This window comes from Nomascus leucogenys, chromosome 13, assembly GCF_006542625.1.
Source record: "Nomascus leucogenys isolate Asia chromosome 13, Asia_NLE_v1, whole genome shotgun sequence".
Classification (NCBI taxonomy): Eukaryota; Metazoa; Chordata; class Mammalia; order Primates; family Hylobatidae; genus Nomascus; species Nomascus leucogenys.
This window is the reverse complement of record NC_044393.1, coordinates 4,203,767-4,225,672: the sequence shown is the minus strand read 5'-3', so window position 1 is coordinate 4,225,672 and position 21,906 is coordinate 4,203,767. Positions and strand designations below refer to the sequence as shown.

Genomic DNA, 21,906 nt, shown 5'->3' with positions numbered 1-21,906 from the left:
TGACCTGGCATATAAAATTGCATTTCCTTTTCTCAAAGACACACACAACAACTCTGCTACTGACGCTGAGGCACAATGACAAAATTTATTTTTGCCAAGGCTCTACATTTATCAGTGTTGTAGAAAGGATAAGACTTGCATGTGAAATGATTTAGACAAGAAGTTTCTAACGCTTGGTCTTCTGTAATTAGGCCACAAGGAAAACACTCCAGCATAATAGAATGGCTCACAGCTGTTTTTGCACATATACTTTAATACTTAGGTTTGGGTAAAATCATTTTAAATAACATATTAAAATATGTCTGGGGAGACAACCCAGCAATTGCACAGTCCACTAGAAAATTTTAACATCTAAGCAATATAACTGTTTTAGGGTCTGAAAGTTCTCCTTCAGCTGTTCCAATATTTAAGCTTTTAAATTTCATAATGTTGATATTTTTTAAAAGGCACGGGAGGTTCACTTAATATTAAATATATAACATTTACTTTATATTTCATGACCAGAACCTTTTTGGCAAGTGACTTTCACATAGATTATGAGATTCTCTACATGCCTTAAAATAAATCTGGCAGCTCTTAACTCATACCTAAATTCTCTGGACAATTGTCTTGCTCTCAGTTTTGGGGCCAGGGGCATAGCAGCCAAGGCCCTAACAGGCTTGCTGACCTAATTGGACAGTTTGTTAAATAGCAGGAAATGTAACCAGGCTTCTCTCTCTCTTGCATGTCAATGTAGTGAACATTGCTAATAGCCAGAGATTGTGCAATTTAGTCACAATATTTTAAGTCAAAATTCAGTGTTCTTAGATCAAAAGATACCGAAGAAAGCCATCCTTGTTCTTTGAATTATAAAAGCACAGAGGTTGCAATTATCAGAACCAAACTGGTTAAAAGCCGAAATGCATCCTTTCAGTATTGATTTGACAGATGCCAACAAGCATTCAAAAATTTAGAGTTAATATCCTGGTGACAGGTAGCATAAAACTGATCAGACTGGTTTCAACTGTATCATAAACAAACTTCACAAATTGGAGATCTTGTCCTTCTTGGCTTTTTTTTTGTTTGTTTTGCACACCTTAATTCTAGCACCTATTGTCAGACCACTGTTCAGCACCAAAAGAACTCCTCAGCCTGGAGTTCTTTGGAGTTTTAAGTGATTGCCTAACTCAGCAGGGGACAGTGGTCTTGACTTCTTGGTTGACGGTTTAAAAACATAAAACAATTTAGTATTTTAAAACTGACAAATTAGAAAATGTTAGAAACTCTATCCGAAGGCACAAAGTATAAAGTTGGTGGGTACCTGATAAAACATGATGTATGTAAATATAGTTCAAAACAATTTAAAAGTATAAATATTTGTCAATTATTTTTCCTCCAGTGCTCTGGCTATTGCTGAAAACACCTAGTTCCACCTTGTAACTGGACTCCCAAAAGATGAATGCTGACATCTTCTGATGCTTAACAAGAAATAAAAATAGTCACCTTAATCATCAAAAAGGTAATTGCAAAGGGCACTGTTGCCTGAAATTCTCTAGTCACCTGAAAACTGAAATAACTGAGGCAAGACTTCTTAAAATGCTTAGTTTCAAACTTTAACAGAATGGCCTGATAATGATCAAACATGTACAGAGAAATACATGAAATCAGAATTGTGAATGCAGAGAAATAACTGTTTTGCTAGTTTAAAAGTTTGAAGCTTTTCCCTCCTCCCCAGCTGTTAATGTAGGAGAGACACAGCCTAACCAGGACAGTCTCAATGCCCAGGAATGGTTGTGTGATGACTGATAAAGCAGAAATTTCTTGCCTATTAATAGTTTTCCACTGTTAGAAGGCTACAGCCGTTGGCAATCAGATGTGGTCTCAGGTTTTCCTTGTCCTGGGGCAGGAACGCCTGGAGGGACCATGATGTGGGTCACACCGTACATTCTCTTTACTGTGGGCACAAACACATAACAGAACTTTTTTTTTTTAGCTTATTAAATCGAGAATATTACTGAGGAGGCATCCGCCATGGGCTAAAGGTCCCAACATCACAATAATAAATAACAGCTATGTTTACAGAGACACATTCAGGACACATGCAAAAGCTTTTCCTAGCAGGAGGACTTGGGCCTTTACAAAACAAGCTGCTTGGGCCTCCCCAGAGGGCCCACCCTCCCATGCACCTACCCCACCACCCTGCCCCAACTCATTACACAACTCGGCCTTCTGGCCACCTGAGGCTACTTTTTAAACCAAGTGACTCAGACGTTTCAAGTAGAAGATAAGATGGGCCACTGCCAGGGGACCTTGCAGCAGAAAATTAGGTCAGAGGACTTGGAGGGTGGTGAAGAACAACCAGATAGATCTGAGAGGCCAGCAGGGAAATGACAGGAGGCGCAGCTTAGGTGTGGAGGCTCCAGGTGGCCGGTCCCCGCGCGGCTCAGATGAAGTGGATCCAGCTCTCTTCGCACTCCCCGCGAGGCATGTGCAGCGCGTGGTTGCGACATGTGAGGCTGTAGTCTCGGTAGTCGTTGTTGTCCCAGTACTCGGCACCCGCCACTCGGTAGCGCACTGCGAAGTGCACGCGGGAGCCGAGCTCCAGCAGGAAGGGCGGTACTGGGAAGCCGAAAGTGAAAACGTCCTCCGTGCCCTCGGGGCCTGCGGGCCCGCGCCACCGCGCCACCGCCTCGTGGGCACTGCGCCAGCCTGAGAAAGTGTAGCGCACAGCCACCTGCTTCTCGAAGGCCACGTTGCACACGCGCACTGTACCGCTGATGCCAAGGTCCGAGCAAGTGACACGCTCCAGGCACACGAGCTGCCGCTGCAGGCGCTCGCCAAAGTCGGCGGCCTCGACGGGCGGCGGGAAATCGGGCACCAGGCACTGCAGGGTGAACTCCAGGTCCTGGCTGCTGCAACACAGGTCCGAGTTGATGGCGAGCCGCGACAGCACGTGCAGCGGCACGGACGGGTCGTCTCCCGCGTTGAACACCTTGACCTGCGCCAGCTCCAAGCCCAGGGCGTCGGCGAAGCGCACGCGGAGCTGCCGGCTGCAGCCTGGCCGACACGCAGAGCCCGGCGCGCCCGCGGCCTTCTGGCGGCGCTCGGGGGAGCTGGGCAGTGAGCGCGCCCGCCGCAGGATGATGGGCCGCAGGCGGGGGTCGCAGCCCGACGGCGCTGGCGTTGGCGGCGGCGCGCGGCCCGGGCTCCCCGGGGGCCTACAGGGCCGGGGCTCCAGGGCCACGCCGCCGTCCAGGTCCGATAGGCAGCTGAGGCTCCGGGGACCGAGCTTCCGGGATCCCAGGGCGCTAGGCAGGACCGCGGAGCTCGGGCCTCTGGACATGGCCCCGCCGGCCGTCGGAAGATGGGGAGACAGGGATGAGGGACGACCTCCCGACCCCGCGACAGCTCCCTCCGTGCTCAGAAGCCTCTGAGAGTCCACCGTGTCTGCAACCTGCGGGGGACCTCTCGGGCCCGGTGCGCGCCCTACCCTTGGTTCGCCACCTTGCCCCTCCAGTCCTTGTCCAGGTCCTCCGCTTCTTGCAGTTAAAGAAATTGTAAAGTGGGGAGTTTTTCTCTAGTGGAAGCTTTCAGAGGCCTCCCGGGAGCGCAGGGTAGCGCCTCTTTTCTTCTTGCTTCCTTGGAGGTTCTTACAAGAAGGCTGCGTTCCGGGAGCCGCCCCTCCTACTTTCCCGGTCCGCGGCGTTACTTACAAGGCTGCAACTTGACCGGGTGCAACTTCCTAGCGGGCCTCCGCCCCGCCCCTCGTGACGCCGCCTGCAGGCGGGCCCCCGCCATCCTCAGCTCAGCCCAGGAGCTCAGCCGAGCTGCGCGCCGCCGCCTCCAGCTCCCCTGCCGCAGCGCGCCGCAGCCGGGCCTCCCCGCGCGGGCGCTGGAGTGGAAGGAAGGCTGGCAGCCTCGTCACGTGTCCGCTGCAGTCGCGAAACAGGTCTGATCAATTTCTGTTTACGTCTGCCTGGACTGCGCGCCTATCGATCATAGACTTTGTCAGCACAAACGGAGGACAAGGAAAATGCATGCCGCGTGTCCTTAGATTTCTGGGTTGTGGATGGGGGGAGCGGTGGTGCAAAAACCGGCCCTTGCCAGGAGCTGGTCTCAGGCTAATTTTAAACATCGAGGCCAGCCCACACTTTGGACAGGTTCACTGCAACCTGGACCCGTGGCCAGACCGAGGGAGCCTCACTGCGTAGAGGAGCAGCGTCATGTCCACATCACCCAGAATGCTTTGCCGCGCCGAATGGCCAGCAGATTCCCTTGAGGGTGGGGAGGGGAGGTGCTGCTGTTGTCTTCCTGGACTCAGCGCCAGAGAGGAAGACAGGGGAACAAGAGTTATTACCCGCTGATGACTTCTGCAGCTGCCCTTCATCAGCCTCTGGCGCTTGGGGAGCATATTTTTAGCCAGAATCTCCGAGTTTTAGCTTTGTTTCCAAGCAAGCGAGAAACACCAACAAGGCCAGGAGCTTGTTTTCTGCCTCTTTAGAACCCTACAAGCATTCGTGTCTCTCACCCGGTAGCTTTGAGCACAAAACCCCACAGCCTTTGGTGTAAAGCATACCAGATGAAATGAAGTGGAAAAGATGCAAGTGCACTTTCCAGAGAGAAGTTTGGGGCCAGCCATTCCATTAAGAAGGTTCCTTTTTATTGTGCAGAGGGACAAAGCAGAAAGAAAACCAGACTAATGAAAGGGGCTTGATCCAAGAACATTTTATGCATCTAAAATGAGTCATGGCTGTTGATTGTGGTATAATTCATTAAATGTGAGAGAGTGATTTTATTTATCATTGGATGTAAGCTAACTACAAAGGCTTACATGATTATTGTGGGAAAAATACAGGAAACTTTCAGGAAGAAAATAAAAATCTTCTATAATCACATCTCTTTTACAGAGACAGGTGATATGGGAAAAAGAAGTGTCCAATTTCCATTCAGCGCACTTTTAATAGGCCACTCAAAATGAGAGGGGAAAACAGCAATATGTGGTATAGGTCAACAATGTTTCACAAAGAGATATAATACGTAATATGTATGAATATATGGAAAATCTTATAATGGATTGATGTGATAGAGAAGGCCGAAAAATTGAATGGGAACGTTCCTCCGAGAGTTTAAGCTCCTTCAGAACAGGGATGTGCATAATCATTGCCATTTTTCTGGGTACTCCTGTAATTATTTGTTGAATGAATGAATGATTGGGCAATGCAATGATTGAATGCTGGAATAAGACCTGACCTTTTTTAGCCTTCCAAATTTCTTCAACATATTATTTCCAAGGAAGATTATACCTGTGTGTGAATAGGAAGAGAGAGAGATGGAATCGTTCACAGTATTTATAGTAGTGTGATCCTGTGATCCTGTCTCTAATATCTATTGTAATAAGCAGAAAAGACAAAACTGTAAGCATAAGACAATGTCTCCCTTCCCCAGTATTTCACAACCTAGAGTGCAAACCACCATATGATCACAGCCCTAATATTCCAATATTATACAAGTATTAAAAAACAAACAAGTGAAAAACCAACCCAATACTGGTGGTAGGACCATTTGCAATCAGTAGTTACTGACGGTATTCTGTTGCTTCTAGTTCCAGTGGTGAGGAGACCTTTCCAAATATAAGAGGAATAAAGAAGTCACCTCCCCAGCTGTCATCATCTTCCAGCAGATTGAGCAAGAATATTTTGAGCACTACAGGAAAGGTAATGTAAACTTAGAAGAAAAATCTTACTTAGATTTATTCTGTGATTTTTGTTTGCTTGCTTGTTTCTTATTTACATGTTCACAGTATTTATTACTGCATCCCTGTTTTTTAGACAGTCCATCAAACCCTAGATGATGATCAGCCACGTGATTTTTTCAAGAAGAGGAATAGGGTGAATGAATCTCATCAGAAAAGCAGGTAAATAGTTTTAGTATAATTGTTTTATCTTGCAAAAGGCTCATTATCTCTGTTGTCCAGATTGAATATGTGGAGTGCGGTAAAAAGTGTGTCTATAGATAAGAAATATACATTTATAATTTTTTTCTAGCAGAAATGAGTAGAAAAGTGGTTTAAGCATAATAGTGGATAAGGATTCCAATGGTCATAATTCTGGCAGTTGTTAGCAGAATTATAATTTTGAGTAAGTCCTTTAATCACTTTTCTATGTTAGTTTCCTTTTATATAAAAGGATACTGACAATAATTAATTTTTATGGATGCATACTGACAGGCAGGAACAAAATGTTTTAAGAGTGTTATGAATTCTGAATAATGGAGATTCCTTCATTTTTTTCATTCGTTTATTCAACATTTATTGAGTACACGTTGTATATTGGCAATGCTTTAATGTCCTCTATATTTATTAATTAAAACGTAGCACGTATTCAAATAGTTGCTTAGGTTGTTTGAAACCACTGGGCAAATGAACCTCTGAAGTTTCCAGAAAGCATGTTTACCACCCATTTCTATTCATTCTATCTGACTTATATTACAGAGAAGTATTATTAATCTTAAATGCCATGTTCTTGGTAAATAAATTGAAAAGAAGATATTTTCAACTCTGATGTGAGATTCAGCCTCAGAATAAATTATGCCAGAGAGAATTAGTTTCTATACTCATAATGCACACAGTATTCATTATTCCTTTTACCTGCTATTCACAAGGTAGCACTAAGACCCTGTGTTTTCATTCATGTGTGTTATAGGGCACCATATGATTTTATTTCTGTTCTTTAAATACAATTTTCCCAAATGTGTTTTCTGTTTGAAAACATTGTAACAAGCTTTTGATTTAAGGTACAGGTTTGTATGTGCAATACTTTTATATATTAAAATTTCACTCAGCTCAGAATCGCCACTAATCAGTGATTAAACTGCACAACTTGCATGTTATGTCATATTTACACTTAATTTAAAATAGATATGTAAAATAAAACTGTTTTTACTCCTGAATGTTATTAAATGCTTTTGATCGTAACAATTCCAGAGTTCTACTACTGATTTTTTTCCAAACTAATGTTTTTTTTTAAAGTACATATGATTGCACTAAAAGTATGAAACAAGCACTTTGAGAAATGTTAATGTTTTCCCTAAATGCTAATATTTGATATAAAATGGAAACTGTGCATTCTCTTTTGTCACATGCATTATATAATGTATCTCAGAGTATTATATGGGAAAATGTTCTGTAAAATTACCTACGCTGTAAGGAGTTTGGAAGCTGACATTTTCTAATGCCTAGTAATACCTGAGACAAAAAGGTACAACCAGAAGATTATTTTTGTTTGTTTAATTATAGCCAGACCATTGTTTGTCATATGTGGTAAGAATTGCAGTTGTATTTTCTCACAGCAATATGAATGCTGGCCCATCTTGGAATAAAGTGCAACATTCAAAGAATTCTTCAGGAAAAAGGCAGAGTAAATCCCAAGTACCCCACGCTTCTTCCCAGCCGAGAAGCAGCCTCACAGCTGTCACCCAGCCTACTGAAGAAAAACTTAAAGAAAGCATTTCCCCGGAAGCAAGACGAAAAAGGAATCCACTCGGTTCCAGGTGTCAGGGGGCCTCAGGGAATAAATTGTTTCTTGATTTTCAGTCAATGAAAATTATTAAAGAGGATGCTGATGAGGACAGTGCAAGTGATCTCTCTGATTCGGAAAGAATTCCCATTCCTCCTTCTCCCCTCACACCTCCTGATCTCAATCTTCGAGCTGAAGAAATTGACCCAGTTTACTTTGATCTTCACCCTGGTCAGGGCCATACAAAGCCTGAATACTATTATCCTAATTTCCTTCCACCCCCTTTCAGCTTCTGGGACTTACGAGATATGGCCCTGCTTCTGAACGCAGAGAACAAAACAGAAGCCGTGCCCCGAGTGGGAGGACTTCTTGGGAAGTATATCGATAGACTTATTCAGCTTGAGTGGCTGCAGGTCCAGACTGTACAGTGTGAAAAAGCAAAGGGGAGCAAAGCAAGACCCCCCACTGCCTCTGGGACCTCAGGGGCACTGAAAAGCCCTGGGAGAAGTCAGCTAATTGCTAGTGCTCTGTCCAAGCCACTACCTCACCAGGAACGGGCTTCCAAGTCAGGCCCTTCCCGAAAGAAACCTTTTCACCATGAAGAAATCCACCCATCACATTATGCATTTGAGACTTCCCCTAGACCCACTGATGTGCTTGGTGGTACCAGGTTTTGTTCTCAGAGGCAAACCCTTGACATGAGGACAGAAGAAAAGAAAAAGAAATCAAGTAAGAGTACGAAGCTGCAGCGTTGGGATCTGTCCTGCAGTGGAAGCAGCTCTAAGGTGGAGACCAACGGTAACATTCGAATTCCCAAACAGGCAGCTGTGATTCTGGACTCCGCAGATTCCTGTAAGGCCTCCAAAACACAAGCACACGCACATCCTAGGAAAAAGGGAAAGGCAGAGAGCTGTGGTCATGCCACTGTATTGAGTGAGAAAAAACTGAAAACAAACGGAGTAAAGCAAAACACATATAAACTAAAATAAATACCTAAAATGATGAATTGCCAAGACCTGCAGGTACGTCAATATTAGAGCACTTCCAAAAGTCAAAATACTGTGAATTTTAAGGACTTTTACAATTACTGACATTTAAGTAGTTGATTAGCATTTTTATCCACCTTTATTTCTACCCCTAGTGGGGTTATTTTCAAAGAGAGGTGTCTTTCAATAAGCCTTTCTTTGTATTGTCAGTCTTAGAGAAATGAGAGCCCTTTAGATAAAAATTACCTAAAATATGTGCGATATAAAGGAATAAAATGGCACCTCTCCAGGGAAAGTGTCAGTGAAACCCCGGCTACAGTAGCCGGCCTGTGTAGGGCAGCTAGTGGTGTTACCTCCCTATTTTCACATGCACGTAAGTATATAAAATAGTGCAGACTGTTTCAAATGGTGTGGAATCCTAAATGTTTAAAATAAGGCCCTCTTTCCCACTCCCTTGCTTAGTTTTTTTATAAACTCCTCAAGCAAAATTTGTGTTCATTTTACCCTTAGGAGAAGCTTTAGTTCTTTCTCAAGTCAGGGAGTAGTGAGTTTGTATTTTGAGTAGTCATTTATTACTAAGCTGGTTGCTCTTTAGAGAGATAGTGGAATCTAGTACTTCAATACATTTTCTCTGACATGGTTTTTTTTTTTGGGGGGGAGCATTTTAAACTTAGAGGTGGTGGTAAAACCTACTTTTGGGTTCTCCAAACTAAGGTTAAAATAACTTGCAGAATTTTCAAAGTCAATGGGCTTAGCATGATTACTGCTGTTTGGTGGAGCTGAGAGTGAAATATTTGACACTCTGGAATTGCTGGCGTGTAAGGCTTCTTCAGAGAGGCACCACAGGGAAATCACTCTTTACAATTTGCAAAGGAAGGGCCTGTAAAAGGATCAAAATACATGGACCTACATTCGATGTAATAGTTACACAGTTACTGATTTGGGTTCCACACCCTGTGGTCCTTAGTCAAAAATAATGATCTGTTTCAGTTTGCAAGAGCGGGATTTTACTATTTTGCTTGGGGTGAGGGGCGGGAGAGTGGAATATGAATAAGGTTGCTGAATGAATTCTAAACTCCCTTATCTGGTCTTCAGGCTTCCCGACTCTCTCCAAGCCTTATTTAACTGCAGTTAAATAACATTTTCCTGTTCCTATAGTTCTGCTGTGAGATTTCTGTTTATATTTGTGCAGTTTTTTAATACTGCCCATGTCATTATAGTTGATTTTATCCCTTTAAACAATTATTGTATTTGTTTTTGACGTAGAGGTTTCAATTTTTTCACCTTTGGGGCAGATGAAAAACTTGGCATTTTTCATTTGGGAATATATAATAGCTTGTAAACTTTTCAGACAGCAGTAAATGTCTGAAAAAATATCAAAACAGCATAAAGACAAGATTATGTAGCTATAATTATATGTGTATAATTATAAAAAACAATGTGCAAAGGTTACATTTTAAGGTCTCTTAAAATCTGATTTTAATCATACCAAATGACATAATATTTTTTATGGTATCCTTTTTCTTTCAAGACTTAATTTTCAGACTTGTACAAGTTCCTTCTTACATTCTTTTCCTCTGACACCATCCTACTGGAGAAAGCATACTTTTACACTAAGATCTTATTTTAAGCTTTTTATGTGAACAAAACATGTACATATAGTAAGCATTACTTCTGTAGTCCTCAAATATAGTATAACTTTTGTACTTAGTATATGTTTTATATTTGGAAAACAGCACTACTCTTAGTTTTCATGTAGTTCCTGAGTGATGTCTGTGTGTTCCTTGCCTGCCCTATTTTGTGAGCACAGATTAGTCTGTTATCCATGGCTGGCACTTCACTTATGATCCTTTCTCTGCTAGATTTTTATGCAGCTTTCTATGAAGTTTCATGGCCAATAGATATTCAAAAGCATGATATTCTATACATATGTGTATATGTATATATACCCTTTAATACTAAAGGGTTTATGCTGAGTTGCTGCCTTTCCCTGTAATGTATCCAAGTGCATGCTCTTAGAGACCTTAAATGGTTGAGGGTAAAGTGATTTATTAGTAATTCTACTTGCCTTGTGTATGTCTGAGCTGAAGACAATCATGATTAAGAAATTTAGAGGTGGCCAGGTGTGGTGGCTCACACCTGTAATCCCAGCACTTTGGGAGCCCAAGGCAGGCAGATCACCTGAGGTCGGGAGTTCAAGACCAGCCTGACCAACATAGAGAAACCCCATCTCTACTAAAAATACAAAATTAGCCAGGCGTCGTGGCGCATGGCCGTAATCCCAGCTACTCGGGAGGCTGAGGCAGGAGAATCGCTTGAACCTGGGAGGCGTAGGTTGTAGTGAGCTGAGATCGCGCCATTGCACTCCAGCCTGGGCAACAAGAGCGAAACTCCGTTTCAAAAAAGAAAAAAAAAAGAAATTTAGAAGTAATGCCTTATAATATTTGTTCCCAGCTTTTTAAATTGAAGCTGGTTGCATGATCTGGGGAATAGTCATAATTTCATGTGTTAAACAGTTTTAAAAGCCTGCAAAAGTGACTTTGCTTGTTTACTTTCTGCCTCAGATTGACTATTTTAACCAATATTATCATGACTGGATCATAGCTCCTAGTGAATATCATGAAGTGTTTTAAAGTTAGGTCTATTACAGAATTAACATAAGCACAATTTTAATTTTATGATATCTGATACACCTATCTAATACATCTTAATGCACTAAATGCTGCCGATAAGAATCTTGCTATTTTTCAAAGAGACAACATTGGAAAGTTGAATCATGAACTCATTCAGTTCATCAAGTCAAAAGCACTGGGTGTTTTGCTAGTCTAGTGACATGGGTCATTGTATTTCCAAGAAGTGCCTCTCATCTCTGGGGAGTTGTTTACTCTGCATTTAAACCAATTAAAACAATCCAAGTTTTTTTTTAAAAAAAAAGAAAAATATTTTAGGCTTGGAATTATCTAATGGAAAAAATGTAAAAAAGTACAAAAATGGACTAAAAATGTATCAGTATTTGCAGTATTTGCTATGATTACTTAGGTTTAGACTTTCTCAACTTCTTAGATGACTAAATGGGCTGAAGACTTGTAACTAACTTGAATAGGGTAGACTTCATACCCTATGACAAAAAGGATGGGGAAGAGAATATCACTGGTCTTGCCATATACCTACTAGCTAAAAGGAAAATGGTTTGTAGTTGTTCTTGGGCCTATTGTGTTGCTTTTCAGAAGGACGTAAGACTTTCTACTTTATCTGATATGGATATTGTCTACTTCCTCATTCCTTTATGCTCATTTATTGAGTAGTTACATAGAAATATAAAACTCTTGGTGGTACTGTATTTTAACGTAATTCAGAAGCAGTATTTATTATTTATTTATGTACATGTACAGGACACTATTCAAAATGGCTTGAAAATATTTAGCATGTTTGTTATTTGCTGTTATATTGTATGTTTAGTTTTATATGTGATAAACAGAATTGATGTAAGTTTTTGTGGACTTGAATTTCTCCTTCCTTGAGATCAATTAAACAGCAGAAAAATATTGTCTGGATTTTTCTGGTATTGTTTTGTTTTGCTTTTCATGCAGTTCTCTTCTGAAGCTTGCCTTTATTTTCTCCCGGGTTATTTAAAAGAATTGCCCAGGATGAAATGCTGTTCCAACTCCTGTCTTAACACTAAGCGACATGGGTGGCCAAAGCACAGGTTAACATTACCGGATATATTTGAGAAGCATTGCAGTACATTTCTTGAGTCGTTCTTCCACTTATTACCGCATGTTGAGGATTAATTAGGGGAGCAGGATGCAAATTCAGTAAGCATAAATTAAGGTAACCTGTGATGTAATGAACTTGCCCCTTTATGTACATATCCGGAAATAAGTACGGTCTCTTTCAAGGAAGTGGCCTGGTTAGGAGATGGCAGTTTTGAGCAGCTCCAGCTGCAAACATTCTGAAAGGCCCTTTGCTCTTCTTTCTAACTTCACTCTGACAATAGGGTGCATTCTTTTGAGTCTACCAAATTGTGGCAGTAATGTTCAGTGGCTTAAAAAGTAAGTTTTTGGATATGTTTTGAAAATTAACCATGCTGGAGGTTTAAAATCTTTTTTTTTTTTGGTACAAGAAATGTATTATTTTGGGCTTTTGCTGTTTTATTATCCACAAGGTGGCGACTAAACCCTTTCAGAGAGCAGTGAATTTGGCCTGTGAGTGCCTTCTAGTCAATAAAAAGGTTTTTACTGGAATCAAAAAGAAATGGAGAGAAAAAGACTTTTTGACTTCAGGCCCAAAGCATGTTCTTTATTTGACTTCACTCTGCCATCAGAGAATACAGTGGTCTATTATATGCAGTTAGGTGCTGTGGAGGATTCTCTTTGATTCATTGAACATTCCCACATCATAAAACACTGTATCCAGCATAGAATCGTGCTCAATGAAGTAACATAAATCACCAATTTATAAAAATCTTCACAGAGATCCCTGTTTCATAAAATACAATTTGAATATTTTTGTCTTCAGCAATTTAATATATAAGGAATTACTGTAATAATACTGGAAAATATATATGGAATTAAAAATGGGATAGTCATAATTGCCCTAGCTTAAATGAGATTTTAAAGCAAACAAATAACACATATTTAACTTTAGATTACATTAAGCGAGGACAATTTCATGCCTTGCTACTCAAATTGCAAGCTCCTCCCTAGACCTACTGAGTCCAAGTCTGCATTTTAACAAAATCCTTGGCACATTAAAGTTTGAGAAACTTGCTTTCCTGGTACTTAAGTCTGCAAGTTTGAGTGACTGCCTTTATGGTATGTGAGTAGCTGGCAGGCCCTCTCTCCCCTCAAGCAAGCCATTTGCTTATCTAGCCCTATTTTCTCCATAGTTTAAAGGCACTGGGCTGGCTGTTTACCTAAGAGGTTGCCTAAATGAGTGATTTACGGCCTCTGATAAAATCTGCTCCACAGGTGAATGCTAAGGAGTTGAAGTTTCTTTTTTCTTTTTTTTTTTTTTATTTCAATAGCTTTTGAGGTACAAGTGGTTTTTTGCTACGTGGATAAATTATATAGAGATGAATTCTGAGATTTTAGTGCACCTGTCACCTGAGTAGTGTACATTGGACCTAATGCACAGTTTTTTATCGCTAGCCTCCCTCCCAGCTTTCCCCTTCTGAGTCTCTAAAGTCCGTATGTCACTCTGTATGCCCTTGCGCATTCATAGCTTAGCTCGCACTTCTAAGTGAAAACATAAAGATTTGGGTTTACCACTCCTATGTTACTTCAGTTAGAATAATGAGGTCAGGAGTTCGAGACAAGCCTGGCCAACAAGGCGAAACCCTGTCTCTACTAAAAGTGCAAAATTTACAGGCGTGGCAGCATGCGCCTGTAATCCCAGCCACCCAGGAGGCTGAGGCAGGAGAATCCTGGAACCCGGGATGCAGAGGCTGCTGTGAGCCCAGATCATGCCACTGCACTCCAGCCTGGGTGACAGAGCAAGACTCTGTCTCCAAAAAAAAAGAAAATAATAATAATGACCTCCAGCTCCATCCAAGGTGTTGCAAAAGACATTGTTTAGCTCCCTTTAATGGCTGAGTAGTATTCCACGGCATACTATATATATGTGTGTGTGTGAGTGTGTGTACATATATATCACATTTTCTTTATGCACTCAGTTGATGGGCACTTATGTTGGTTCCATATCTTTACAATTGTGAATTTTGCTGCTATAAATATACGTGTGCAAGTGTATTTTTCATATAATGACTTCTTTTTCCTTTGGGTATGTGTTAGTCTGTTCTCATGCTGCTATGAAAAAAATACCCAAGCCTGGGTAATTTATAAAGAAAAGAGGTTTAACTGACTCAGTTCCACATGACCGAGGAGGTCTCAGGAACCTTACAATCATGGCGGAAGGCACTTCTTCACAGGGTGGCAGGAGGGAGAATGAGAGCTGAGTGAAGGGGGAAGCCCCTTATAAAACCATCAGATCTCATGAGAACTCACTCACTATCAGGAGAACAGCATGCAAACCACCCCCATAATCTAATCACCTCCCAAGAGATCCCTCCCATGATATGTGGGGATTATGGGGACTATAATTCAAGATGAGATTTGGGTGAGGGCACAGCCAAACTGTATCAGGGTAGATACCCAGTAGTGGGATTGCTGGATCAAATGATAGATCTACTTTTAGCTCCTTAAGGAATGTCCATATGTTTTCCATAGAGGTTGTACTCATTTACATTCCCATCCGCAGTGTACAAGCATTCTTTTTTCCCCACATCCATGTCAATATCTATTGTTTCTAGAGTTTTTAATAATGGTCAGTTTTACAGAAGTAAGATGGTATCTCACTGTGGTTTTAATTTGCATTTCCCTGATGATTGGTGATGTTCAGCACTTTTTTCACATTTTTGTTGGCCATTTGTGTATCTTCTTTTGAGAACTGTCTACTCATGTCCTTTGCCTACTTCTTAATGAGATTACTGTTTTTTCTTGCTGATTTGTTTGTGTTACTTGTACATTCTACATACTATTCCTTTTGTCAGATGTGTAGTTTGCAAATATTTCCTCCCATTCTGGGGTTGTCTGTTTACTCTGCTGATTATTTCTTTTGCTGTGCAGAAGCTTTTTAGTTCAATTAGGTTCCATTTATTTATTTTTATTTTTGTTGCATTTGCTTTTTGGGTCTTAGTCATGACTTCTTTGCCTAGGCCAACGTCTAGAAGAATTTTTCCAATATTGTCTTCTAGAATTTTTATTGTTTCAGGAAACTGGCAAGCCACATGTAGAGGAATAAAACTGGATCCCTATCTGTCACCTTATACAAAAACCAACTCAGGATGGATCAAAGACTTAAAATGTAAGCGTTGGGGTTTCTTAGGTCACCTAACCACCTCATCCCATTTTCCTTACATTCAGACTCTTAGATTTTCAAACTCCAGGTGTGGAACAATCACTCTACCTTCCCTTGTCCCTTTCCTTTCACTCACTTGGTCATTTTGTCCAGGATTAGAAGAGTGTTCACCAACTGTCAGCAAGCTTTTCCTCTAAACCTATCTCTTGAGATACTCTGCCTAAATAAAGCAAGGAGAAAGAAAAGGAAGCCTTTGCTTTTCTCACGTGGTGTTTTCCGTTTTCTAAATGCTGGAATGAAATGCTTTTTATTTGTAGAATTTATGTAATATTGAAATAGCTTAACGAGTTTAATTGAAGATGTTCTGATTTTTTAAAGTATATTTGTTCACCTTAACAGAACAGTTTTTGGTGCAGGAAGATAAAAACAGCTGTTTAAATCTTCCTCTTTTCTTTCCTTTCCTTCATTTTCTCCTTTCCTAAAGAAGCATAAACAATTTATGTCAGGGGTGTCCATTCTTTTGGCTTCCCTGGGCCATACTGGAAGAATAATTGTCTTGGGCCACAGATAAAGTACACTAACACTAACAATAGCTGTTGAGCTAAAAAAAATGCAAAAAAATTTATAACGTTTTAAGAAATTTTATGAATTTGTGTTGGGCCACTTTCAAAGCTGTCCTGGGCCACAGGTTGAACAAGCTTGATTTACAAACATAAATGATGGAAGAAAGAGCATGGTGATTCATACCACTAGTATGATTAGCATTGGAATATACTTGCAAAAAGTGAAAACGCCTTCAATAGGTTATATCTGGCAGAGTTTTTGTTTGTTTTTCTAATTGCGTATCTGCAACTACATATTAGTTGAAAAAATTGGGGCAAGAAATTAAAATCTCTCCAAGGTAATTTTCTGGCCAGCTCTTAGTGGCTGACAACATACTAAAACCTAAGTTTCAGTATGCATGCTCAAATCAACCCATGTGATTAGTAAAGTGATCAGAATTGAAAAACAGAATTCTTAGTCCTTGAAAAAAGAAATCCAGAAACACAAATGATGGATTATTTTATTCTAATATGAAGTCTAATGAACTTCAGCTCTTAATATATGTAACAAGATATTGGGGTACACCTAGAGATACACTACCAGGTGTCGGGTAAAACTACACAATAATAAGTGTAGTTTTCTACACTCGATAATGATGAATGCATCATGAGGGCATCCCCGCCCGGCTTGGGCTTCTGCTTGGACAGTGGTCTGGCTGGTCAGGCCCCATGCCCAGCTGAAAGGAAGAGAACCGAGGTGGACAGCAGGACTGCGGGAAGATGACAAACACACCCGACTCTACCTGCATTTGGCATTTCCCATATGGATCAAGTAGACACCAGAGAAGTAAAGTGCTGATGGAGTTTTCCTTGATGGAGTCAAATTCACCTTTCTGGTTTTCTCCCAATATTGCATTATAAATTTTTTCAGGCCAGGCACGGTGGCTTACACCTGTAATCCCAGCACTTTGGGAGGCTGAGACAGGTGGATCACCTGAGGTCAGGAGTTTGAGACCAGCCTGGCCAATATGATGAAACCCCGTCTCTACCAAAAATACAAAAATTAATTGGGCATGATGGCACATGCCTGTAATCCCAGCTACTCAGGAGGCTGAGGCAGGAGAATCGCTTGAACCCGGAAGGCAAAGGTTGCAGTGAGCCGAGATTATGCCATTGCACTCCAGCCTGGGTGACAGAGTGAGATTCTGTCTCCAAAAAAAAAAAAAAAAATTCAAACATATATGAAAGTGGAGAGAGCTTCACAGTGAATAACCGCGTGCTTACTCTCACAACCAGACAGTTGCCACCTGGCTCTGTCTACTCCGTCCATCCCTCTAGCCACCTAGCAGTCCCAGCTATGGCCTATTCCAGGCATCAGAGTCCTTCCAGCTTCTGCCTGCCATGCTCACCCTCCAGGGCCTCCACTCTGGGTAGCTGTTTTATATATATTTTATATATATATATGTATTTTTTGAGACAGAGTTTCGCTCTTATTGCCCAGGATGGAGTGCAATGGCTTGATCTCGGCTCACTGCAACCTCCACCTCCAAGCAATTCTCCTTCCTCAGCCTCCCAAGTAGCTGGCCATGTGTCACCACACCTGGCTAATTTTTTAAATTTTTTTGTATTTTTAGTAGAGACGGGTTCACCATGTTGGCCAGGCTGGTCCCAAACTCCTGACCTCAGGTGATCCACCTGCCTCAGCCTCCCAAAGTGCTGGGATTATAGACGTGAGCCACTGTGCCCAGCCCTGTTTTATATTTTGTTAATAGCTGCTATGTCTATGGCAGAGTTGAACCTACTTCACCACTACTGGAAGCAGAACTCTTCCCTGATTATTTTAAAAACCCTTCTCAAGAGTGTTCTGAGAAATTAAACTTTTCTTGTGACTATGAAAAAACGGGAATTGAATTCAGGAGTATTGGCTGGAAAATTATTTTTGTGTTAGTGAGTATAGAAAGGCCTTGACTCAGGGGACATATAAGCATGAGCCATTTTATTCTTCCTTAATCTGAGCCTTCACCCAAACCATTTCAATCCCTCAGTTACAACTGGGGTTCATCATTACCCAGTCACGTCAGTCAGTAAAACCAGCCCAGCTTAAAACTTCGATGTCAGCCTTGATGGAAATCTAATCTCTTCCATCCGCCCTGAGTGGGCTGGACTCCCAGGTGGGTGTGTGGGCAGGGGAGGCTTGGGCAGCCCCTCCTCACCTTCCAACCCAGCACCGAAATCCTAAGGCATGGTGGTGCTTTGCCGTTGGGACACCTCTGCTCCCTCCCTCTTCCAGGCTCTGCCTCCCCTAGCATTGGTGACAGAAAGAGAGACTAAGGGGAAAGCCTAAGGCCTGTCCTCTGTAACAGGCCACTCTCCCAGCCTTTCACTGTGGCCGGCTCACCTCTGCAGAGCAGGCATCGAATGCCAGCCTTCTCGCCTCCCCAGCCAGGAAAGAAGGCTCCAGCCCAGCGCTTTACTTCTCTGGTGTTTACTTGATCCATATGGAAAATGCCAAATGTAGACAGAGTCAGGTGCATTTGTTATCTTCCCTCAGTCTCACTGTCCACCTAAGTTCCCCTCCTTTCAACTGGGCATGAGGCCTGGCCAGCCAGACCACTATCCACGCAGAAATACAAGCTGGGTGGGGATGCCTCATGATGCAATCATCATTATTAAAAAAAGACAGGGAGAACTGGAGGTGACTGGGGGCACCCCTCAAAAACATGAGAAGGTTGACCCTGGGTAGGTAATTGTAGCTTATACCTCCCTTGCAATCAAGTAACTTTTATCTCATGAGCAATCTCATTTCTTCACTTGTCAGCTTACAGGGAGCTGGGAGCTGCCACCATGTGGCTATAAAGTATTATTGTACTTCCGAGGACACAGAAAGGAGTGCTAGACTATTGTCACTATGATCACATGCTCAGAATAGAAAGGGAGCGGGGACATCTTCTAGCTCAGGCTCACCCAAGATGTGCTGCAGGTGATGCCCAGAATCACCAGCTGAGTTCAGGCCCCATGGCCTACCCAAGTAGGGTTGCCGCGTGGGGAACTGGCATTCTGCTCAGTTATTTTAAATGCTTGAGAATGTTGAAAACTTGATTGTTTCTAATATATGAAAATACCAATTCCTATAGTGTTTTTTGTTTTGTTTTGTTTTGAGATGGAGTTTCACTCTTGTTGCCTAAGGCTGGAGTGCAATCATGCGATCTCAGCTCACTGCAACCTCCGCCTCTCGGGTTCAAGGGATTCCCCTGCCTCAGCCTCCCGAGTAGTTGGGATTACAGGTGTGTGCCACCACGCCCAGCTAATTTTAAAATACCAATTTTTTTTAAACTTAAAACGAATGTGAAAGTGGAATCCTTCACTGTCGTCCCCCAGCCCCTCCCAGAATAGACCTTTGTGAGGCTAATGCCTTTCTAGCAAGAATATTTTAGTCCCCAGCGCTATTCTAGTAGCAGGGAGTGCTCAACTGATGTGGTTTTTTCACAAATATTTAACATGGTTTAGCTCACCTGACTTCTATATTCTAAATTAGTGATTCTAACGTAATCAGTTTTTTAAAATAGGCTATCATAGAAATATCCACTTTGGAAATAGGCACAAGGTATTCGGTTTCTCTTTATGCACGGGAAATATCTATAGACTTTAAAGTTTTATTTATTACTCTTTTCAATAATAAGCTATTAATTTCAATGAAAATAAACTATTCAAATTAAAATATTCAGCAGCATCTCAGAGCTATGAATGTTCAGTTAAGCAAAGAAAGTTTTTTTTTTAATTGGGAGATTTATATTTTATATTTTATTTTTGATGTGTTCTTTTTTATTTTTTATTTTATTTTTTAATTTTATTTTTCCATAAGTTATTGGGGTACAGGTGGCATTTGGTTACATGAGTAAGTTCTTTAGTGGTGACTTGTGAGATCCTGGTGCACCCATCACCCGAGCAGTATACACTGCACCATATTTGTAGTCTTTTATCCCTCACCCTCTTCCCACTCTTCCCCCCAAGTCCCCAAAGTCCATTGTATCATTCTTATGCCTTTGTGTCCTCATAGCTTAGCTCCCACAAATCAGCAAGAATATACGATGTTTGATTTTCCATTCCTGAGTTACTTCATTTAGAATAATAGTCTCCAATCTCATCCAGGTCACTGCAAATGCGGTTAATTCATTCCTTTTTATGGCTGAGTAGCATTCCATCATATATAGATATATGTATTTATGTATATACACATATATATGTATATACACATATATATGTATATACATACATATATGTGTATATATATACATACACATATATGTGTGTATACGTATATACACACATATGTATATATACATATGTGTATACACGTATACACACATGCACGTATACACACACGTATGTGTGTATACGTATATACACACATATGTATATAGACACATATATATATACACACATATATATGTATATAGACACATATATATATACACACATATGTGTGTATATATATACAAATTTTCTTTATCCACTAGTTGATTGATGGGCATTTGGGTTGGTTCCACTATTTTGCAATTGTGAATTTTGCTGCTATAAACATGCATGTGCAAGTATCTTTTTCTAATAAGGACTTCTTTTCCTCTGGGAAGATACCCAGTAGTGGGACTGCTGGATCAAATGGTAGTTCTACTTTTAGTTCTTTAAGGAATCTCCACACTGTTTTCCATAGCAGCTGCACTATTTTATATTCCCACCAGCAGCGTAGACGTGTTCCCTGATTGTCACATCCATACCCACATCTACTGTTTTTTGATTTTTTGATTATGGCCATTCTTGCAGGAGTGGGGTGGTACTGCCTTGTGGTTTTGATTTGCATTTCGCTGATCATTAGCGATGCTGAGCATTTTTCATATGTTTGTTGGCCATTTGTGTATCTTCTTTTGAGAATTGTCTATTCGTGTCCTTAGCCCACTTTTTGATGGGATTGTTTTTTTCTTACTGATTTGTTGGAGTTCATTGTATATTCTAGATATTAATCCTTTGTCAGACGTATAGATCGTGAAGATTTTCCCCCACTGTGTGGGTTGTCTGTTGACTCTGCTGACTGTTCCTTTTGCAGTGCAAAAGCTCTTTAGTTTAATTAGGTCCCAGCTATTTATCTTTGTTTTTATTGCATTTGCTTTTTGGTTCTTGGTCATGAAATCCTTGCCTAAGCCAATATCTAGAATAAGCAAAGAAAGTTTACCTTTTATTTTATCTGTTTACTACTTTAAACAAGGTAATGTGGTAAAAAGGTCATGTTAAGGTAATCAGGGTTAATGTATCACAGATTGTGTTTTAAAACTTGCTAACTGCAACCTTAAGTATTGGTATAATATAATCTCAAATTGTCTTTTTCAGAATTCTAATGCAAAGACTCCCAGGTTGCCACAGAAATCCCAGTCCACAGGGAGGCTCTTTCCCATCTCCCCTCCCTCCCACTTTAATTCCCAAACTCAAAAAGGCAGATTAGTCTAAGCTTAAAAGAGGTTTTAGTAGAAATAATTTGCAAACCCCAGAGCCCCGGGATATTGTTGGAATAACGATTTTTAGTGCTTTGGAAAGTAAAAGTTGTTTTTTCTTTTCTTTCATTCTTCCCCATCCCTTCCCCTTTAATAAAGTTATCATTCTAGTCATTTTCTAGTTTTTTTTTCATTTGTTTCAAGAGGATAAGTTTATAGAAAATAGTCACTAACATATCCTGCTATAGAAAGAGATGATTGGGCCTTCTATTTGGAAACTAGAACAAACAAAGAAACAAAGAAACAAGTAATTCTACTTTCCGATAGGTGCTGGTTTTACTTCCTCTGGCTGAGCTGTTGTTCCTGAGGTCAGACCCCAGCCAGTCTTTTGTGTACGTGCAGGACCATGGTGGCTTTAGTTTCTACCCCACCCTTCCTAGGAACTCTACTTGTGGCAAACGTATGTTCAAGCTTACAAGTCAGCCCACCCCACTCTGATAAATGCAAGAAAAGCTGAAAAGGGAGGAGCAAGTTGGGATGAAAG

General features: G+C 41.1%; 3 protein-coding genes across 4 annotated transcripts in view; 2 read left to right on the top strand and 1 right to left on the bottom strand.

Moving 5' to 3' along the window:
- Positions 1-232: 232 nt before the first annotated feature.
- Positions 233-3,692, bottom strand: PPP1R3D (protein phosphatase 1 regulatory subunit 3D). Its single transcript, XM_003277524.4, has one exon. It carries the CDS (start codon positions 3,320-3,322, stop codon positions 2,423-2,425), a length of 900 nt encoding a protein of 299 aa, XP_003277572.2. The 5' UTR covers positions 3,323-3,692; the 3' UTR covers positions 233-2,422.
- A 73-nt stretch (positions 3,693-3,765) lies between these two features.
- On the top strand, positions 3,766-21,304 carry FAM217B (family with sequence similarity 217 member B). 2 transcript variants are annotated; one of them, XM_030825451.1, is made up of 5 exons: positions 3,766-3,928; positions 5,582-5,693; positions 5,808-5,893; positions 7,327-8,515; positions 21,262-21,304. In XM_030825451.1, exon 4 carries the CDS (start codon positions 7,331-7,333, stop codon positions 8,480-8,482), a length of 1,152 nt encoding a protein of 383 aa, XP_030681311.1. In that variant the 5' UTR covers positions 3,766-3,928; positions 5,582-5,693; positions 5,808-5,893; positions 7,327-7,330; the 3' UTR covers positions 8,483-8,515; positions 21,262-21,304. The 2 variants fall into 2 exon arrangements, with proteins under 2 accessions (XP_030681311.1, XP_003277573.1); XM_003277525.4 differs by lacking the exon at positions 21,262-21,304 and having other exon boundaries at positions 7,327-12,026.
- The window catches only part of CDH26 (cadherin 26), a 66,551-nt gene continuing 53,131 nt past the window's right edge, over positions 8,487-21,906 (top strand). The window contains 1 exon segment of the mRNA XM_030825453.1: positions 8,487-8,515. Coding sequence (XP_030681313.1) covers positions 8,492-8,515 — 24 coding nt within the window. The 5' untranslated portion in view covers positions 8,487-8,491.

What these genes read in the sequence shown, in the direction of transcription:
- PPP1R3D (XM_003277524.4), bottom strand. Translation starts at nt 3,322, where the DNA reads ATGTCCAGAGGCCCGAGCTCCGCGGTCCTGCCTAGCGCCCTGGGATCC.
- FAM217B (XM_030825451.1), top strand. Translation starts at nt 7,331, where the DNA reads ATGAATGCTGGCCCATCTTGGAATAAAGTGCAACATTCAAAGAATTCT.